Source organism: Sipha flava, unplaced genomic scaffold (assembly GCF_003268045.1).
Source record: "Sipha flava isolate LNK unplaced genomic scaffold, YSA_version1 89_pilon_pilon, whole genome shotgun sequence".
NCBI lineage: Eukaryota > Metazoa > Arthropoda > Insecta > Hemiptera > Aphididae > Sipha > Sipha flava.
Genome location: NW_020273631.1, coordinates 739,015 through 762,057, shown reverse-complemented (window position 1 = coordinate 762,057; position 23,043 = coordinate 739,015). Strand labels below are relative to the sequence as shown.

At 26.5% G+C, this 23,043-nt stretch overlaps 1 protein-coding gene across 3 annotated transcripts; it reads left to right on the top strand.

The window, feature by feature from the left end:
- The first annotated feature begins 713 nt into the window (after positions 1-713).
- LOC112693652 lies at positions 714-21,362 on the top strand. 3 transcript variants are annotated; one of them, XM_025568824.1, is made up of 7 exons: positions 714-1,171; positions 15,051-15,267; positions 15,628-15,841; positions 16,930-17,081; positions 17,404-18,038; positions 19,203-19,665; positions 21,138-21,362. In XM_025568824.1, the coding sequence occupies exons 2-7, from the start codon at positions 15,112-15,114 to the stop codon at positions 21,198-21,200; spliced, it is 1,683 nt and encodes a 560-aa protein (XP_025424609.1). In that variant the 5' UTR covers positions 714-1,171; positions 15,051-15,111; the 3' UTR covers positions 21,201-21,362. The 3 variants fall into 3 exon arrangements, with proteins under 3 accessions (XP_025424609.1, XP_025424608.1, XP_025424607.1); XM_025568823.1 differs by having other exon boundaries at positions 714-1,203; XM_025568822.1 differs by having other exon boundaries at positions 714-1,207.
- Positions 21,363-23,043: the final 1,681 nt, after the last annotated feature.

The window sequence follows — 23,043 nt, the reverse complement described above, 5'->3', positions numbered from 1 at the left end:
ACATATAAGATTTGATGTGACATACCCACGACGGCGGTAGAGGCGAGCGCGCGCATTTAACGACATGGTAGTAGCGACTCATCGAAGTGTCGTAAAAATCGTAGTAGTTGTGCACCTAGAGCCGTAAATTACCATCCTCCCGCTGTTTGTTTTGTGCTATGAATATTATTTGAAGAGGATTATTTTGCGTTTAAGAGGACGAGGTTATTTCAGATAGAAAATGTTTTACATCTGGATTCTCTTTGATGATGTAATTTTTAATTTTCTTTCGAATTTTATGTTAATAGTTAACGCCGAATGATGGGAACAACTAAACGATCGTGTTCGCATTGGTTACGAACGTCTGTCGCCACTTTTCTCCTAGTACAATAAATAAAAATACAGTGTCCTGTACCGGGCCGTGCGGCAGAACTGCCATGCTGGCGATAGGAAGCAGCGACAGCGCGTAAACGGTACGCATTGGTGTTTTCCCGACTACTGGTAACCAACTGGTTAGGTCGGGGTGAGAAATGTTGAGAAACCCGTGAGCCGTGCTCACCGGAAAAGTCGCACGCGAACGCGGCACGTCGCGTTTTAAACGTACCACCGTTACGTTATCACTGGTCGCGGACGTCGCGCGGGACATGACCGTGCGCGCGGCCGTGGCCGACGACGCCGGTGCACGCGCGAGCGCGCGCAAGTCGTACGCGAACACAATACACACGCATACCCGTTGTATGCGTAGCGAGTACGCGCTCAGCTGCGGCCGCGTACGAGATACTCGCCGTTCACTCCTCTCGTCACGCGCCACACACACGCCGTACGCGCACACGTACTCGCGCACGCCTGTGCAACGGTCGCGCGACTTTTCGCGCAACGCCGTCGGCTCGATATCGCAGTGCGCGCCGCATACGTCCGTCGCACGGGTAGTCGGTCGCACGGTACTCGCACGGTACTCTCACGGCGCTGCACCGTTGGCCCGACGACCGCGGATCTCGCGCGCGATCATCGCCACCGTGCGTTCCGACGGATCTTCGTCCGCCGTCGATCGATATCGTTTATATCGTCCAGACGCGTCACCCCGCCCTACCGCACCGTCGACCCGTACATGACCGACGACGACAACGACGACGACGACCACCACCACCACCACCACCAACACTACCATCACGCTGCAACCGATCGAAAAAAGGTCAATTGTGTTTCACGTCATACTTTACGCACGTAGGTACGAGAACAACTAAATCGTACATTTTAACCGCCACTGTGTCTATCGTTTTATCATTCATAATCCAACCCAGTCGACATGACGGAAAATCGAATTCCGAAACTTCCCTTCGCCATCGTATGCGAACTGCTACCTACTTAGCGCGCACTTACAACACTAACTTACCCCCGCTGTAGCGTGTACAATAGGTTTCGTACTGTTTACATGCTGTCCCACGCGTCGAGTGGGTACTGCAGCGCTATAAATTGCGTCAATCTGTCCAAGTACATACATATCGTAATATGGTACACTGGCTGTAAATAATCGTTTGTATATAAATAATATAATTTAAAAGGAAATCCGTTTAAAATCGATTTATTATCCAAATAATAAACTACTGTAGTAAATTTAACAATTGTTTTTGTATTTAATGTTTAACTGAAAAGATTTGTCGGTTCCACGATCTAATATGGACAGTTACATAAAAATTATTTTCAAAATGAATCCAAACATGTACTGCCTTACCTAACCGGCCATTCGCTCAATTAAATGTATTGAAAAACGTTGAGTACGATACAATTGTAGAACAATAAAACTTTATTTTGAGTCACTTAAAGTGCAACTTAATTTTACCGCTAACATCAGCCTCAACTCTATAACGAAACTTATTAGTAATAAGTTATTACTAATAACAGTAATGTTTTCCAAATTAAATTCAACTGTCAAAGCGGATTGAAATCTTTGTTTCTCGTCGCGTCCATGTCAGTTTATTTGTTTATTACCTAAGATCTCGCAAATTGTTCAATCGATCGTGATGTGGTTTGAATGCTAACGAGCAATGAAGTGTATCGGTCCAAACCAATATTTAGTTAATACATATCTAATACACATATACATGACCTTTTATAATTAGTTATAATTTAATATTTAACATTTGGGTCAGGTAATTATGGAAATATAGAAAAACGTTAGAAAACGATATATTAATAAATTATGTACGACTATGTGTTACTTTTAAATGTTAGTATAATTATCTGTACGATCATACATGAATATATAACATCAACATGCATTACTAATAATAATTAATAGATTCAATACAGTTATTAAAAGTGAGTATTGAGAAAGTATATTGTTGTTTTAAATTTTAACATAACAGTAATAATATCAAAAACGTGTATAAAATTAATATAATTTAAATGCCCAATTTATTGTTAAAAAGGTGAACTTCTTCATCCTTTTTCATTGTTATACTTCATTTTGCTTCTGTATATAAACTTTAAAATTTTAATAGTTTTAATTCGTTTTCCTTAAATAATAAAAAGGTATAATACAAGATATGATTGCTATATGTGCTAGTTTTTGCGAAATAAAACATATTAATAAAATTAACACTTGAATTCTAAAAATAATTTAAATTAGGTAGTTGCACATGGTCATTCAATAAACTTATAATAATTAGACTTATTTAATATTTAATTTTATTATGTACAAAATGTTTTCGGTAAATGTTAGTGTAATTACACACATAAAGTTGTGCGAATATTATACATTTTAAACTTAAAAAAAATCTGTAGTTACATTTTTAATAAAGGTTTATTTATTTATAGTAAAAAGTATTCTAAGTATATAAGTTGAAAAAATAAATATTAATTGAACAAATATAATAAAAAATTAATTATATTTTTATCCGGGAAATGTGAAATTTGAATTATTGACATGAATGTATTTTAGCCAAAAACTTCTAGCACCATAACATTCTAACACTTCATGCAATTTTAAAAGCTGTTGATATTATTACAAATTAACAAAAGTCAATAAAATTGTACCCTAAAATAAACTTTCAAAACGCTTGAATAATTTACTTAATATATATGATATAAATACTCTATTAATATAATCTAATTGAAAATTCACAAACAATTATTCACAAAACTGTTATACATAAAACCAGAAAAATAAGGTAGTTAACAAAGGTTATTTTCAACAAATTATACAAAAATACTTACTCATATTATAAATATTATAATTTTTAAATATACAAAGAATAATATATAATTAATTGTTTTCATAATATTCACTATTTTTAAAAATATGTGTTATGGTTGTATAAAATAATGTAGTTTATACCGAAAATATTGAAAAATGAGGTACATTTACTTAAAAATTTATTTAGGTTATTATTTTAATCTGCTAAATATGATTTAAGAGAAGAGTTAATGTTTAATGAATTATATTTTTATACACCACTCCTTCGTATTCTCTATGATTTTATACCTCTATTTGCTTCTATGACTAATGATTTTATTATAGACTACATAGTTGTGTACTGTATTACACTATATTACACTGAATATAATAAAATACATTATAATACGTTATACTATAATGTATTTTATCACCTAATAAAAAATTAAAGTTTCAAAAACATTACGCGATTCAAATAATCATTAAATACATACAAAATGTATTGTAGTATAATTATATTTTATATACTTTCGGAATAATAAGTGAAAAAAATCAGTAATGTTTGTTGTTATTGGTTTCAAGGTGTTTTAATTGATTTTGATGGGCTTATTATTTATTTCCATTTGAAAACAATGATTGAACATTTATTTTCAAAAACTATTTTAAACTAAGGTCGTTAATAGATACTCATAATATTGGTATTATGTATATAATTGAAAAAAAAAACTGAAAAAAACCAACAAAAAAAGTACCTTCTAGAACTTATTTCTCATCTTAAAAGTAAGAATATAAAGCTATTGGTGCACATTAACTGATCAGAAGTTTAATTATAGGAGAAAAAAGAATAGGAAACATAGGTAATTTTAAAACTAATTTCTCCTCTTCAGTTTACTAAGAATTTAAAATAATTACGATACAATATTAATACAATCCAAATTCTAAAGTACAATAACGCAAAAATGTATTGATTTTAAATTACGCAACGACATCAAAATCATTTGTAATGAGTTTAGTAAAATTGCATACATAAGAGAAAAGCATCCATCAATACCTCTCAAAAACATTTGTTACACAGACGCACACTGAAGGTGAACTCTATCATCTTGAACATCTAGAACTATTATAATTTATAAACTTCTTTAGTTTTAAAAACAAATAATTCCTTGACAGTTTCCCAATAGTTTCATTATAGTTTTAAATGTTTTGATTCAAACATAATACTAAATTGATCAAATCTATAACACGAATTCACAATGATTGATTAGTAAACATACAAGTAGTTCTAAATTATTTTCAAGCAAAAATGAATGTAAAATTTAGATAATATAATATATAATAATAATATTTAAAATAAGCTTAAAAAGTTTACGACTGAAAAAAAAACTGTTATTATGACCGTGTTTTAAATGCATCATTATTATTATTAATTGTTATATTATACTCAAATTGAAATGTATACTCCATATTCAAATTAGAAACATTATATACATTAGATATACATACAATTATTTATAATAATATCTGAACGTCCAATACTAAGTTTCAGTAATGTAATATAATATCAATCGAACCACCTATTATTTATTCATGTAAATCCCACGTCATACCATTATTATTACCTGCTATACATATAAAAATAATTAATCAGAAATGAGTCAATAATCTGACTTGTACAAGAATTATTATTAGAATATAATTTATTTGTATATATTATGTATTGTTTACTGTTATTATTACTTGTACATTATAGCATAAAGTATAATCTAATCATTGTACAAATAGGGGCGTTTTCGCGGGGGTTAGGTGATAAATCACTCCTGTGATTTTTTTATCGCATTAATAATATGTACAAAGTGAATGCATTAAATTGTCAAATAGTTTATAAAATTGATAATATTGATAATACAAACTGTTTAATATGTCATATCAAATATCTATAAATCATAAATTACGCAAATTCCTTACGTTCGATCTCGTGATTATAAAAATTACATTAATTACATTAAAACTATTTATTAAACTTAGAAATAAATAGCTTTATAAAAATTAATATATGAGTTGTTTTATACGTATTTTATAATGATCTTCATTAGTATACTAATGGCGTTATAGACAATGTATTTTTAGATTAATTTTAATAACTATTTATTTTTTTTTATTTTTTTTTAATTTGCCTTTGATAACTATTATTTAAAAGTATTGTTGCACATCGTTTTGTTCTATTTTTTATTGATTTTATTCTTATTATTATGATATATGTAATTTAAAATATCTTGGTATTTAATATTTAATCACTTTATCTTATATATATATATATTTTTTTAGTATATCAAGTATAGAAAACAAAAAAAAAAAAAATTAAGAACTGAATATACAGCCAATGTAAACAATTAGTATGTGCGCTTTCCTATCACCCTTTTCTGTGAATATAGTATAGATTAAAGTCTGTAATTGATAATATACAATTCATGATGCTCAAATGTGTAATAGCTGTTAAAACATAAACCAATAAACAATGACAATAGAGTCCTTATTTACGAATCCAAGACCATTTGATAATATAAAATGAAATACCAAATAAAATTAAGAAAAAAACTATTACACTATTTTATATTTAATGTTTTATGTTCAAACATTTTACACAATGTTTGTTTATACCAATAAACCATAATATACTTCACAAAACCTGATAATCACATGTCAATCGTAAGCTACAACTTTTTTTTTTATTATTGTTACTTGAGTAACCAGCAGAAAATAAATTAAAGGTATACGTGTGACGTACATACCAGCACACCACAAACTTGTTGAATGTGCATAGTGTTAGACCTATACATAGAAGGACAAATTTTCGTAAATAACAAATTAACATAAATCTTACCGATAGTTTTTGTTATATATAAAGTGTTCATTCGCAACGCACGAATTGTCCAAAAAGAATATATTGAAATTAACGAAGCGGAGTGCTTTAATTTATACTTTTTCACGTTCGAAATATTGTGTAAAAACAAACAATAAAAGGTACATCGTACCTACTTATAATTTATATTTTAAATAACTAACAGTAGATGTCTTAAATATCATAACTATTTTATTTATTTATAATTTTCATAAATCTACGGAATTCAATGTAGTATAATTTGTATTACCAGTTCTTTATTATACATAATAATTATGTCACCAAAGTTTTACTTAAAGCTGTTTTATACGATTTTTTTTATAATTAAAATACTTATACACAATTATACTGACAAATATATAAGTATATAATGTTTATAATAAATATAAATACGTAACGACAAATGTATATAATTTTAAAGAAAGAATTAAGTGTGAGCGTATTTATTAATGTATATTAAAATTGTATATGTATTTTAATATTAAAGGAATGAAATTAAAAGTCATCATGTTTTTCCCTTAAATTATAATAATAATTATATTTTTTTTTTTTTTATGCATAATGACATTACAATATTGTTAATATATCATGTCTCATAATTTGGATTACATAATAGTTTTTAATTGCATTGTCTTTATTAAGATAATTAACTCAATACAAAATTTACAAAAGCTTAACATCTAAAATATTAACTATAATATATACTTTTTACTGCAGTTATCTAATTGATTCAATCACGAATTACTTTTATGTAATCTAAAAAATACCAATATGATAACCCTATGATATAATTATCATTATGCATAAAATATTTTTTCAAGTAATTTTTAACTATTACCCTCATAATAAACATTAACAATATATTAATCATTCAATAATAATTAAACTTATATGTTAAATAAAATATTCTAATGGAACTCTAATAAGTTGTATAAATTGGATTTTCGTAATTTACTATCGGTGGAAGGTTAATAAATGAATGCATCCATAATGAATAAATAAATGTAATAAATCTATTGCATTTATGAAAATAATATTTTTAAAAACGATAAAAATTGTTTAGGAAATCTTATAATAGCGATTGTTTTTTATTATACATAATTATTTTTAGAATCAAATGACTTGTATTGAATTAAAAAATTAAGATTTATTTAAATTTAAAGTTCATATTAGTAATTTCGAATTACAAATGTTATACTTTAGTACTCACTAAATAATTAATAATCTCAAATGTATAGTATAAGCATAAAATATTTTTTTATATAATTATACAAAATGTTTTATAATCCTAAGAAAATTTCGAATAACATTCATCTTGTTAAAATTAAGAATAAAAAAAAAAAATAGACTAAAAAAATAAGTTAATTCGTTTTTTAACAAATTTTTACTTAGAGTCAGTTAATACAATTTGGATCATATTGTTATTTTTTTTTGTACATATACATATACATATACATATACATCACCTACAAATTTATCTAACTACTATATTAAATAATGATATAGATCCATTATAAGAATAATTAGCCGGTTAATTATTTTTAGTCTGTGAATTAATAATGAAATGAAAAGTATCTTTTAAATCCAGATATCAATTTTTGAATTTCAGTTTTTTCAATACTAACCAAAAAACGAAAAATACTTCGAAATAATGTTCAATTAAGTCCTGCCATCATTAATAATTCTTTTGACAAAATCAAAAACGTGTTTATGGACTTAAAATGTTTTTTATGTTCTATTTTACAGCAAGCTAAAAAATATTATATTTTTTAATATACACCTAATTATATAAGTGTGGTTTTATTTTTAAAATATTTAGATAAAACAGCTAGGTACTCACATTTACGTTTAAATACCAGTGTAAAATTATTTGAATACGTGATACATTTGAGGTACACTTATATGAGATAATATACTGAGTGTATATTATATTATTCTCCTTAAAATCTAAAAATAACGATATAAACAGAAAAAATATAATTTATATTGAGTAAAGATTTAAACTATAAGAAACTATTTGAAAAAAAATTTGTATTTAAATAATAATCGAGTTGAAAAAATTAATGTAGGTATTTTGTTTACCATTCACTCTGTTTATTAAAATGCATTAATTATTACTCTATTTATCTCTAGTAATAATATTTAGAATTCACCATTTAGATTTTGTGAATCTATATAATATTTTATCTATAATTCATTAATGGTTTACAATGTCTACTTAATTTAAATTGTTTGTGCAACGATAAATAAGTCTCTCAGAAAAGTATTTAGTGGAAGCATATAATGCAATCAGGAATTTTAATAAGAACAGCATTTTAAATTAGAGGTTTAATGCTTATACATTTGTATTTATTTAGTTTATATACTGTAAATTATAATTATTTTCCAACAAAGATACTCATTTAACAACCAAATTACCAAATTATTCAAGAACACAAGTATACTCCATTTCGTGAGTTAGTATTAAGTTGGAAAAACAATAATACGAAAGTATACACCGTACACTTTGTACATTTAAACACGAGTATATATGTTTAATAACAATTTACAATTATGTAAAGTTATTTTTAAGAATAAATCATATGTATCATATATAATTTTTTTTTCGATAATTCTTGAGACAGAAGTCAAAAACCAATTATTCAGAACCGTTTGGAAGCCTATACATTTCTAAAATATTTAAAATAAAATATAATCATATATATATATATATAAATTTTGTAACATTAATTTGTGAAAGTTCATCGCAAGTATGTCTTTTAGGGATTTATTTATAAACACATCAGATTATAACACGTACTTGATGGACTTTGACAAGATTTGCATATTGAGTTTTTTTTTTAGTGAATTTCCTTTTATATATATATGTACATATGTATGTGTATGTGTGTGTGAATGAGTGTATCTTAGAATTATGAATATAAATCATTATTAATATATATTAAATTACTAAAAATCTACCTCCTGAATAATTATCATAACTCTAAACATGATTATATTTCTAATATTATTAAGTCTAATAAATTAAGTTATAATATAACTTATCTTGTATTTAGACAAATTAGTTGAACTACTTGGATTTTAAAATGGACAACATGACCTTAAGATTAATGTGCACACGCACATTATTTAAAGTGGAAAAAAAAATAAAAATATTAGCCTACCAATTTATACACACGTCTGAAATATATATATACCGATAAACAAATATCCAAATGTGATTTCCACTTCTTAGGATCATGACCTTTTCGTACTCCTTAATTCATTCATTATTTTATATATCAATAATTTTTCTATTGTATTAAAATACTTTTAATTTTAAACATTATAATTTTTGTTCATCTGATACTATATCTAGTTGATTTTAAACTTAACCTAATACGATGAACGTTTTATAAAGACTGGACGTCATAAATTAAATAATTTTCTAGAATAAATTTCATAGAACTCTAACAATTTATCACGGGAAAGCCAACATATCTTATCAGGACATTGATAATATTATAATATATGAGTTAACATAATTTATTATAAATGTATATTTAAATTTATACTTTAATTAAATGTAGTTAATTGTTATATTAAATATTTAAATCAATATCATGAATATTTTTTATGGAATAAATTGTATTATTAATACGTATACTCGTATTTTAATAAATTTTCTCAATGTTTGTTACAAAATTATTACTATTTAAAATGTATTAATTAATATTTTCGTTTTTATTTCCTTTAAGTTCCAAGCTTTTCGAGATTTCGGGTATTCATATTGAATGCCAATATATTAAATACTTAAGTATATAAATCGCTTAATCAGCTCAGAGCTTCAATAGATATATTTTATCCTACTCAAAAAACACACAACATACATTTTACACAAAATTATATTCATATATATAATGAATGAATATTGAGCTTGATTGTAATTTATTACATTAAAAATGCATCCAACAAATTTAAAATGGGACACGTAATTTAATTTCCCCGTATGTCATAAAAATATGTGCTTTTCAGTATATTTTAATTTAAATGAGAGTAAAAATACATTGGTGAAATAATATTTTCTTTTATTACACAATATGAAATTTAAAATTTCAGTAGTGTATTTGAACTATTTTTTTTCAATTGTAGTCAAAAGTTAATTGAATTTTGATCTTCATAATGGGCTCCATTATTAAAAAGCAGCGTGTGTGCGGTTTCTTTTTTTGATGGATGACATATTTTGGACCCTAATTTCTAATATAGTGAAGTATACTATTAAGTCTATTATTTTAGTAAATAGTGTGCGAATTTGTTTCAAAAGCCCCTTCCCTATTTCTCCCATTGCGATTGATGATGCGACAATATAGTATACATCCTATTTACTCGTTAACAAGTTAATAGCAACGTAATTTTCATCCGGTTTATAGTTAGCATAGTTATTACAATACCGAACCATTCGTGTGTTGTTTCGAATTACAAAAAAAAAAAAAAAATGACAATTATCAAGTGTTGTAGACTTAAAGTATACTCAGTTTTAAATTTTAATATAAATATTCCGTAGAAATTATATTTACATTAAAATGAAGGCTATTTATAATTGTTAAAAATATTTATTATTCATTAAATTTTATACCAATCATTGTTTAAAAATAATACTGTTCATTTTAAAGTATATTAAACGTAATGCCAATATGTATATATCAACTATACTTGTTTTTTAACCTTTGCCATGTAGATTTATTAATTTCATTATTCTATTTTCATAATAGATGCATATATTATGAAAAATAAATTATTAATAAATAATATTGTTATGAATTCTACTTTTTTTTTTTTTATTAACAATGAAATACAATTATTAGTATAAAAACACAAGATAGATATTGAAGAATCGAGGACATAACTTTATCATTGAGGTATTTAAGAACATAAAAATGTCAATGAAAAAAGAAATACCTACATAATATAATAGTTATAAATAAATATATTAAAAGAAAACCAATTCAAATAAATTATATTATAATTTAATTATTTTATCACTTAACATTTAAAATATTTATAAGATATAGATTTTCAAGTTATGCTATAATTATTAATACAAATAAATAAAATAAATATACTCTAGTTAATTACTCTAGTTGTTAATAAAGAAATACATGATATACCGAATAAGATTATTACTTAATTTATTTTTAAAGATTTGACCATATTTTTTTTATTATTCATTATTATTTAATATTATTATTATTTACAATTATTGAATATGCACAATTTTAAATATATTAAATTAAAAAGTTACATAATTTGATCTAATTTATTGATTTATGTATTTATATAAGTATGAAATAATAAATACTTTTAAAGAATTGGTTTCTCAATTGTAATAATTAGGCACATTAATTACTATAGGTATTATTATTAATTTTAATTTTATATCTTTGTATTATTTAAAAATCTATTACAAAGTATAAAGACTTGAGTATAAACACATCTATGAATTCACAGAATAAATTAATTAAAGTTGAATAATTATTAATTTTCTAAATACATAATTTAATTTGATATTTATATAATTTAATGAATTGATTATAAATATAGTATGAAGGATACTACACTAAAAAATCATTACATTAATATTGATTTTACATAACTATTATTTTATTGTTAAATAAATTAGTGAAATTCATTATTCTTTATTTATAAAAAATTATATTATGTCATCAACGTTTTTAATATCGTTTTATTATTACCTTGTGCAAAAGTACAAAGGTAATGATTTCAAAGTAAAAGTGCTTAAAAGTATAATACATTGTACTATGTATGATGAAAATATTAGTTTTGTAACATTCATTACGATCGCATAATAATTACATAGTTATATAAATAAGCGCCCTAAGCACATTACCTTATACAATTTAAAATAGTATAGGAAATTAAAGGAATACCTAAGTTAACAGATTAAATTGTTATTGTTTACTGATATTAGTCATATATAATTACATTACTTTATGAGGTGTATTTTATTAATAGTTGTCACAATTATTTTTCCATATCTATTTATGACCGCTGCCCCTGCTCTCTTAACCTTTTTATCTTATCTTGACGATAAATAAAAAATATCATGAATTGATAAAAACAATTGAACTCAGTATAATCAAGACTTTACAGGGCCCTAACATCGTAAGTACGTGCAATAAATATTATATTTCTTAAATATTTAATTTGTTATTATTCATAATTTACTATGGTATTACTGTATCTACTGTAAAATTTTCGAATTTAATGCGCAATCTTTGCATACTATTGTAGGCAAACGTGAACATATTCTTGATTTGACTGTTATTAAAGCTTATAATTAATATAAAAAGTTTACTTAAATATGTATAAGATGTCTACTGCCTAATTTTATCGAGTTTAAATTTTATTAAACTTCTTAAATAATGTATTCGGTACATACTAGTAGAAGGGTCCAGAGATAGATGTGTTATTTTATCAGGTATATTTTATAAAACGATACTTTTCACATATATGAGTAAGTGTATTGATATTTGAGACAAGATTTCGATTGATATAATTCCATATTCGTGATATCGATATTATTCTATATAGTTATAAAGTATATTATGTATATACATATAGATTAAGTATTTTAGTAGTATTATATTTCATTAAAATTTAAAATGCTATTATAATAAAGATTTCAAAATTAAATGTTATAAATTCTTTGATAAATAATAAATAACATTTACCTTTTTTTTTTTAACTTAACTTGACTCAATAATATTACTTTAAAAATAATAATGATATTATTTGTCGGTAGTATTGATGCAATTTGTTGTGTAATAATCAGGGATACGATTTATATGGAATTAAAATTTGTAAGACTTGCATTTTATTTATTAAAATATGTAAAAATATACCAAAATAAATTTTTATTATTTCTAGAATTATTATTTTTTATTACATGCTATTATTACATAAAATGTTATTATTTATTATATGCTGTTATGACAGCGGCATAGCTAGGATTTTTTTTCGGGGGGGGGGGGGCTGATCAATTTTTTCAAGACTTTTGTAACGACTTTTATGGATCATTAAAATAATTTTTAAATTTTCTTAATATTTCTAATATTTCGAGGGGGGCTGCAGCCCTCCCAGCCCCACTCCTGGCTATGCCAATGTGTTATGATACGTTGTTTTAAATTTTCAAATATGACCCTCTGACGATGTGAGCGTACAATTTTGTACGAATTTGTAAATAAAAATAGATTGACTAAAACTCTATTCTACACCTAACCTAACTTTTCTGTACGATACACGATATTATTGGAGCATACTTAAATAACGCGATTTGTCCCGGATTTAAAGAAATAATTAAAATCTTCTTCCGTTTCATATTCATCGTCTATAATGCTATGAAATTTAAGTGTTTTTAATCCCTATTCTTCTTTAGTCGCCAGTCTATTTTAGTTTTTACCAATTCTGCTACTTTACCCTTACATTTGAATAGTATATCTTTCACATTTAAAATAGTGTATAAGGCATTACCAAGAGATAGAGTACTTTTTTCAATATTAGTAATTTTTTGGGTGAAAAATAAATTACATTTTAAATAAGCTAAATATTTTTTTAAATGTTTGTCTTCAGACAATTCGTTTAATTTTTCAACAATATTATAAAAAATTAAAAATCTAAGGTTAAAATGATCAAAATCAACAAAATTTAAAAAAATCTATAAATTTGCAATTATATACATTACGTTCAAAATAAGCAAAAAACAAATACTATTTAATCAAGGATTAGCAAAATCGTGGACATAACTAACAACCAATTCATTTTGACTTAAAGAATAAACTTGCAAATGTATATACATCATGCATATACATATTTAATCATACAATAGTTAGTAATATTTTATAATATCATACCATCATACCAATCTTATTTTGATTATTTTTAAGTATAAAAACATTTTTAGAACAAAGCAAAGGAAGAAATTTCTTCTTGTACATTTTACATCTTTGTAAAATTATTTGTTATTTTTATATTTTAATTATTTTGAATATTATACAAAATTGAAATGTGCATTAAATATATAAATGATAATTTTTATTACTTTTCAGTATTTTACTAGTTTAGTTATACCAATCATATTGTTATTGGTAGAAACTAATAAAAAAAACATTATTTTTTTAATTGATTTGGTTTTCATGTTAATTTATGAAGGCAAAAATATAAAATTGTATTTACGTATATCCGTCACGGAACACCTACCATGGTTAATAAACATTAGTTTTATAGTTCTTCTGATAACGAGGTGACTATTGTAACAAAATAATGCGCATGCTTAACATCTCAATAATACAAATTACTCACAATAAATAATATTTTCATACATAAAATGTATTTTTTAAAGGAAAAAAACATTACCGGAAATAAATTTGTGTTAGTAACCGTGACGGAAAGTATATTGTTGAATGGATATCAACAAATAAAATGTGATAAAAAAATGTCTCAATGTCAGGAGAACCTATTTGAATTATTATCAAAAACCTTCAAAATTAGTTGCTCCAAAGCACCATATAATAATATACGTAAAATCAATAAACCTCGATTTTTAAATAATCACTATTTCTGCTTACAAACATTTTTAAAATTTTTATCTTACATGCTTTATTATTTATAAATATTTCGTCACATGATTTATTTATTTAATGTGTATACATTTTACATCCATTTATGTATAAGATTAATTATTTTAAAATAAATATCATAACAGTAATAGTTTAATACGTATATACGAAAATAAGATCTATAAAGAGTACTATAATATTTTATATTATTGTATTTTATTGATTATTTCTATTAATACAATTATACAATTAATTAATAATACTCTTGCGTATACTTGTATAAGTTTAATTATACGTGTTACGTTTGCTTGTATAAATAAAAAATGTATGAAATATGATTTATAAAATGTAATATAATTTAATTATTTTTTTTTATTTTTAGAAAATACAATCAACAATACGGGTGCAAAATCGTGAAAAAGTAAAATCATATAGATGACTTGATGTGCTTAAGCTGGCCTCAAGCATGCACCGCCATACACCTGCTGTGGAGTGTGCTGTATATAAGCGTTGGCGCAGTTCAAATTGTAGCAGGCATATTTTTCCTTTTCACAGTACCTGTACTTAAAATAGGATCAAACATATGGACCGGGTCTTGGGTAAATTATTATTTAATGATCAATGTTAGCATTCATGTACACATGACATCTTATCCTTTACGATAGATAAAAATGTTGGTAACTATAGTGTTTTTTTTATAGTGCAACGTACAACACATTTTATAAATTACTAAACTAATTATGAAAAATTTACTTCAAAATCATATTATTATTATATATTAGGTATATATATTTATATTATTATTAAAAATTCGTAAATATTCATAAATGATGTGTATAACAGGAGAATACGTATAGCTTTACGTATAGAATACGTATAGCTGTATAATACCAAGATTTTTGTAATTAAAATTTTAATTTTAATTTTTTTCAAATAATTATATTTGTTTCTTTCTTTAGAACGTATTCTTTGGAGTCGGAGGAGCAGTTTTTTCATGTGTAGGTGATTGGACAACAGCCAAACAGCAAGGCCTTTTATGTCTTACTATAACTATTCTAATCATGAATGTAATAAATTTGATTATCTTGGAAATTGGTGAATGGAGGTACTTAACACCAGAATCTGTCAAACATATCATGTCAAAAGAAGGCTTGGAAACTTTGGTTTTGTATGGTAATTTGAATTATAACTATGATTTTTATACTTTTTCATAACTACTATTGATTCTATTTTATATGATTTAAACGAATCTAAGTTGATTTAATAAACAATCTTTAAATATTTAAAACAAATTATAACTAATAATTCTTAAATTAATATAATAAATGTGAATAAGCAATCAGGTTCTATATTAAAACAATTTATTTCACCAAATTTCATACTTCATGTTTTTATGTTTCAATCAATGACACCATGTAATCTTGCATAATTTGAGATTTATCGGCTTTTAATTGGCTCTATCCAAAAACGAAAGTCCTGGGTAAAAATATCGTTTTAGTATAAATTAAATTACAATTAATTTTATCATAAAATAATTATAAGCTAACAGAGGTAACAAACATTTACGAGTATACCATGTAGGGTAAATCCCCTATAACTTTTTTTGATGGTAATTGTATGAGAACTCGAAATGTATATTTTCCCCTTGACACATAATTGAGCATCATAATACACTTGTTTTTAGTTAGGATAGTTTAAAATATGTTATATCCCGGATGTTTGGGGAAAGATCAATGCCAATGACTGACACTAGTTAATTATAGGTAACTAAATAAAATATCTACATTTTATGACATAATTCGGTTAAAATCCTAAATAAAAAAAAAAAAAAAAAAAAATACCTATTGCTCTATTGTAAAAATATTACATTAATATTTAAATATTATTTCTTCGAAGTATAGATGTATATTTTATGTGTTTTGAGATTCGCATTTGGCATATTGGCATCCGAAAAAACGATTCTTTTTTCTGAAAAAAACTTTCTGTAATTAAGTTGATGTATTCAATATATATTAAGGTTATAACAAATTATGTTAAAATACTTATTTTTTATACATTTATTAAATCTAAATTGTATTAAATAAAATAAATTCTACCCTAGATATAGTAAACAATTAAGTAAAACAATTAAAGTAAGAAAATACATTATCACATCTATATAATTTTAAGTGCCTATTGCAGATACATCATACACAATATATAATTTAAAATAAATCTTTACCATAGTACTATGAATAATATGAAATAATCTTATTTTATAGCTCGTTACACCACCAGCATAAGCACGTTAGTGGCCATAGTCGGTGCATTTTTCGATTCTCAAATAACATTTTGTTGTATGCTACGTGTAGATAAAAGGCAACACACTACGGAACCAGATAACAATTCAGACGTGGATTACATCATGCCAAGGGTATGTTTTTATTTCATATCACTGTAATACACCACCAAATAAGCCATTACATTTCTTTTTTTATTAAAAACTCATGCGTTTAATTGCTAAAACAAAATCTCAAAATAAAGATAAGTCCAAATGAAAATCCTTTCAGTACATGTTTTAGAAAATAACCGTACGTTTTTAGTTTTATATGTATTATAAAATAACCAAAATTTCGTGCACGCCCTTATAAATCTGTATCGGAAGAATTGCATGTTTGCATAGAAGTTCTATAAATACCATAATTGATTTCGGTGTTGGTACGTAAGATATTATACCATTATTGTCGTACGAACAGGTTAAGTCGGAATGCGTGCTGAGATCGAACAGCATTACAGGAAAAACATCGGATAACAATTACGGGCGGTCGTGGGTGTTCGAGTCGGACGGCACGGCGGGGCCGGGCGGTTGTAACGCGTACGCGTCGACGGAATCGCTGAGCGCGCTCGATCATCGGCCGCCGGCAACGGTGGCCGCGTCAGCGACCGTGTGCAGCCGTACGGTGACGCTGAAGCGTAGGGCCAAGCCAGTGACGCCAGTGGTGATCGTCGAGATGGACGGAACCGGCAGCCGGCCCGCGCAGCTGATGACCAGCTTCTCGCGCACCCCGTCGCCTGTCGGACTGTCCGAGAGCCCATCGCAGGACTCAGTGTCCACCGCCACCGTCGCTACGGCCGCGAACGCTGCCTGCGCCACTCCCATTTACGAGTGTCTGGAGAAGCTGACCGAGCCGTCCGTGTACAGATCCCGGCTGAACACGGCCCTGTCGGCCAGCGCGCAGGAGGCTATCGTGTCCGCCGACCGACCGCCCCGGAGCCTGTCACCCAGGCCACCGCCTGTCGCCGAACCCGTGCAGTACGCCTCGCTGATGGAAGAACTGCAGAAGACCATTGGCAACCGATTGTCCAAACATGTTGAATCGCCCGAAGAAAGGTGAGTGGCACTTCAGAATGATTATTTCAGAGGGCGGCCGGTGGGGTTAATACTAACCGAACACTGCTACCCCAAAAACCCCACTCTCCAAGTGTTGCATGTATGTAATATTATTACGTAATAATTTTTACATTTATGCATTTTTATGTGTGATACAATGCTTTGATTATATGATTCTCAAAAAAAAAAAAATAAATAAATAAATAAATAATAGTAATAATCAGAGAAAAATCTGCATATCCACTGTAAAGCTTATTGAATATATTTTATATATTATTCTTATTCATACATCCGGAGAATCAATTTTATAATATACAGATAAACCATGAAGCTGTTTATCTTAAAACATGAATAATACCTACCAGATATTTTATAATATATCTACTCGTATTATAAAATCAGTACTTGGACCGATAGTGATAATAACAAATAATGGATCTTCGATCTCACTTATTTTAAATTTTATCAATAAAATCATCGTTAACTATGTAAAAATTCCTTATTTAGACCCATCCAGATCTATGGTATCCAAGTTTAAAGGAGTTTGAGGAGGTCTTCTCAAATTCTCACTATTTAAGTGTTTCGATACATTTTGTTGCTCGTCATTGCCTCAGATACACTACATTGATACATTTCTTATTATTTTCTTCATTAAGATCTCAAATTAGTCAATATAAATTTAACCAGCTAAAAATCCTTATGTTAACTTCAATAGTAACCTCTATTCCCCCTCGAATTCTCTAATCTCTCGTCTTTTTACCATAACTCTTCCTAATAATCCGACCCGATGATTAAACCGAAAATTATATCAATATCTTCTTTTAAAAATAAAAATAATTCTGTATAATGTACCAATGATATTACAAATATATCAATACTCCTATTGCATATAGTCCTATCACTAGATGAATTCCCACCTCTGTTATTCGTAATGTTGTAATTTTGTAACCCATTTTATATTATGCATTTATACTATACATTTTAATAATAATAAAATAAAAAAAAGCCTGAGAAGTCCATAGACTCCTTATATAATATGACCTTCATATCATAAACTAATTATTTTAATAAACTTTCTAATAATTTATTTTCAAGCAAATTTATTCAATGAAACTATTATGTATAATTTATACATTATTGTAAGAACGTTTAATGATTTTCTAGATTCAGTGGTGCAGATTTAGATGATGTTTTACAAGATATCCAAGATTTAGAATCTCCAAATGGTCATAGCAATGACCGAACAGATGATAGTAGTGATAGTGATGCAGCTAGTATGAAAACTACTAAAACAGTTATACTAAATGGTAAGAACGCAGATGATTTAGGTTATGTATCAATGCGTCAAGATTGCGCGCATTTGTTGAGTGTGTACGACCAAGTAGAATGCGAATTACCAGAAGAACTGCCAGAAGAAACAAACAACAACACCATCGGATTAAAAGTTACCGTTAAATCTTCTGGTAAAGGTTGGAAATCATTGTCAACCATGTTAAAACGAAAGCAAAGAGCTGCCCTAACTCTAATACCTGAAATCGAAGCTTCAATTGTGAGGTCTGAATGTTTGGCATATCTTTCAGAAAAGGAATTGGTCGAGCGATACGATCAAAATAAAATGGTCCACCGGGTAAGACGCCATGACAATTAAGGTGATGGTGTCTAATATGTGTCTGCATGTCAAACAATTATGGGTGTAAGGTATTGCCTTTCGGTTATTGGTGCTTCAATTTGTATTAAATTGAATTTATTTAGTAAAATGTTTGTAATTTAATTGTATTTTATACGTATAAAAAATATAAAATAATGATAAGGTACTTAAAAATATACTATTTATAACGTCTACTAATGATTTAAATAAAATTATTGCAAGTTGAAAATGTAGACAAATAATATTAAATTCTTATTAACATAATACTAAACAATTGTACCCGAAACACTTTTCGGTTCTTCAAAATACTATTCTTCAGGCAACTTTTCAATTAAACAAAATAAATTTTATTTCCCTAGATGACTTTCATTAATTTTATTATTATTTTTGGATTGAATGATACTAAGAAAAATTAATTTTATTCAAATAGATGTTTGCACATTGTAAAATATTTGGAATTTTTTTATAATTAGTATAGTTGGATATTAACGTTTAGTTGTTTGAATGCTTTTTAATTTCATGGATAAATTCTATCTACGATGATTTATATTGGTTTTAATTTATATTGTATTAATATTTAATCTGACACGCCAAATAACTTGAATAAATAAAACCTTTTAGCTTTGTTTATTATGAATATTGGGAAACTTTCAAAGTTATGAACATTGTTAGATAATGTTATATTAACAATGTTCATATTGTGTCATATTGTGTCACCATCGTCATCTTCATAGGACTCTCTATATATAACTAAATATAAAAAAAGAAATCTAACCAACAATTTAATAAGAAAGCCAAAAATCTAGTTAATCTGGTGATTCAAGTCATTTGGAATTGCGCATTATTTCTTAAATTTTAAACAAAAAATTTATAACATATAACATAACCTTATAAATCTATCTTCATTAACTAATAAGTAGTACTATTAACCAGTACTCTTGAATGTTGAAAGGTCATTTGCAGTAAGTGCAAAGTGAATTATTTATGTTTTAGATTTTAATCGGTGTATTATAAATTAAATTAACCTTGGCTAATTATAAAATAAGGAGTTTAACATTTTTCAGGCCAAAACTGAAATTATAAGTTTTTGGGTAAAATATAATCAAGTAAATAACCAATGTTTCAAGAAAATATCACATAATTACTATCCAGAAGTTCCTTGATTAAAATAAATTTAAATGCATGGACAACTAATTATACATTATTTTTATAAATCATCCATATGCCATTACTAATTAACTTGAAAATATTTCAAAATAATATATAACAGTGTAATTTTATGCCTTGTTATGAAAATGTAGTATAAAGGGCTCCATTTTACAGTGAAGTATACCACTCCTCAGATATTTTAGTGGTATATAAATGCATTTTAGTGTTAATAACATTAAAATTACTAATATTTTGTAAATATTTGATTGATAAATGTATAAAATCTGCATTTAATTTTTCAGCAAATCGAAGAAAAAGTTTGGAAACAAATTAATGGTGCTTCAGAAACCGATTCCCCTTGCTGATCGACTGATAAATTGTGTTTAATTGGTTTTTTTTACTTGAATTTCTATATTGTATACAAATTATTATTTAATTTTATTGAATCTATTTAAAACGGTGTTAATAACTAATCCTTCCTCACCTATACTAGATATTATATTATAATATATAGTATGTAATACATATGTATTTATTTATTTATGATGATTCTTCATAAATCATCATCTATCAATTATTAATAGTAAAAATAAACAAAATAAAATAAAATAAAAACAACAATAATTATTCAACCTAAAAATGGTATAATTTTATATTTTTATTCATTTATATAAAGTAAAATTGCTGTTAAAATGTTATCTCTCAGCGTATTATTTATAAAAAATCTTTATAAAACATGAATTATTATTTCTAAAATTTGAAAATTTGTGTTCGTAAAAAACCATATATATACGAGTACATATATATATATACCTATACTAAAAATTCTATTAGACTAGTTTTATCATTGGTTAGAATAAAATCACCATTTTTAATTAATAATTATCTCGTGTATATGTATAGTTATATATTATTATAAATTTGTTATTTATTTTTGACTGTGATGTTTATCAATATAATATATAATTTAAATATTTAAATACTGTTAGTTAGTAGATAAAAAAATGTTCGAAGTATTTATACATACTATGTTAATTTGTATAAATTAAATTTATCATGAATTTAGAAAAATATTATAGTTAAAAATATATTATATTATTAAAACAAATTACTTTTAGTGTAAATATTATTTTACATTGGAATGCAATACATATATAGGTGCTACATATAATAGTTAAGTAACAAATAAACTCGCATTGCTATGTTCAATCAGGGGTTGACTGGCCTATCGAGAAATTGAGGATCTTTCAAATGGACCGGTTCTTATAAAGGCCGCTATACTTATTATATACCTAATTACAAACATTTTTTTATAAATAAATCAAACTATAAAAAAATCAAATAGGTATGAAATAATATTACAATTATTTTAGTAGGGGAAATACAGTGCTGGCCCGACGGTTTTCGGGGCCTGGTGCAGAATTTTGCGGGACCCCATACAAATATATGAATTTATTAATTGTTTATATAAATCTATGTTTTTTCGTATTATTATATAACTAAATATATACTATAACTGTATTTCGAACTGTCGTCGACGATAAACAATTTTACAAGTGCATGCGCGTATAATACGTCAAAGCTATGCGTAATTGGTACCATCTTAATTTTCATTGATAACAACCCGTTTACTGAGAAGACCACACGACCACGCGGGTGGCGATTTGCGTGCTGGGACTATATTAATTTTATTTACAAAGTAATAATCATTATATATAATTTGTGGGGCCCCAAGGGCCTATTTAGATATTTTTTTTTATTTTTTTTTGGAGGTCTGTGGTATTTTCTTCAACTGAAATTCCTCAATTCAGCCTATTAAAAACAAAAGTTGGAAAATTATTATACAAGATTTACCTATAATAACAAAAACAAGTAACAACTATACGACGTAAACCGATCACCGTGATAGTGTTATCGGTTGTATATCGGTTGTTATCGCGTGTATATCAGTAAATCAATTCTAGGTAAAAGAAATCGAAATTAAGATAATGCAGCAGTACCGTACCGTACGTCAAAATTAAGCACAATGACCGATCTCAATGGTATAATCGTTACGATCAAAATCGTCGGACCCTTTACATGAATAACTTGTTCGTTGATACTAATAATTCTTTATAAAATTATATTGAACTTTTACGATTTACATCTGATAGGACATAATAAGCAGACTTAACAAACAATTCCTGGATTTCGGGGAGGGAGGCTGAA

Excerpts from the sequence above, each read along its gene's own strand:
- LOC112693652 (XM_025568824.1), top strand. The coding sequence starts at position 15,112 with ATGTGCTTAAGCTGGCCTCAAGCATGCACCGCCATACACCTGCTGTGG. Across the intron at positions 15,842-16,929 it reads GGAAACTTTGGTTTTGTATG|CTCGTTACACCACCAGCATA; the intron begins GTAATTTGAATT and ends CTTATTTTATAG. Across the intron at positions 17,082-17,403 it reads TGGATTACATCATGCCAAGG|GTTAAGTCGGAATGCGTGCT; the intron begins GTATGTTTTTAT and ends TCGTACGAACAG.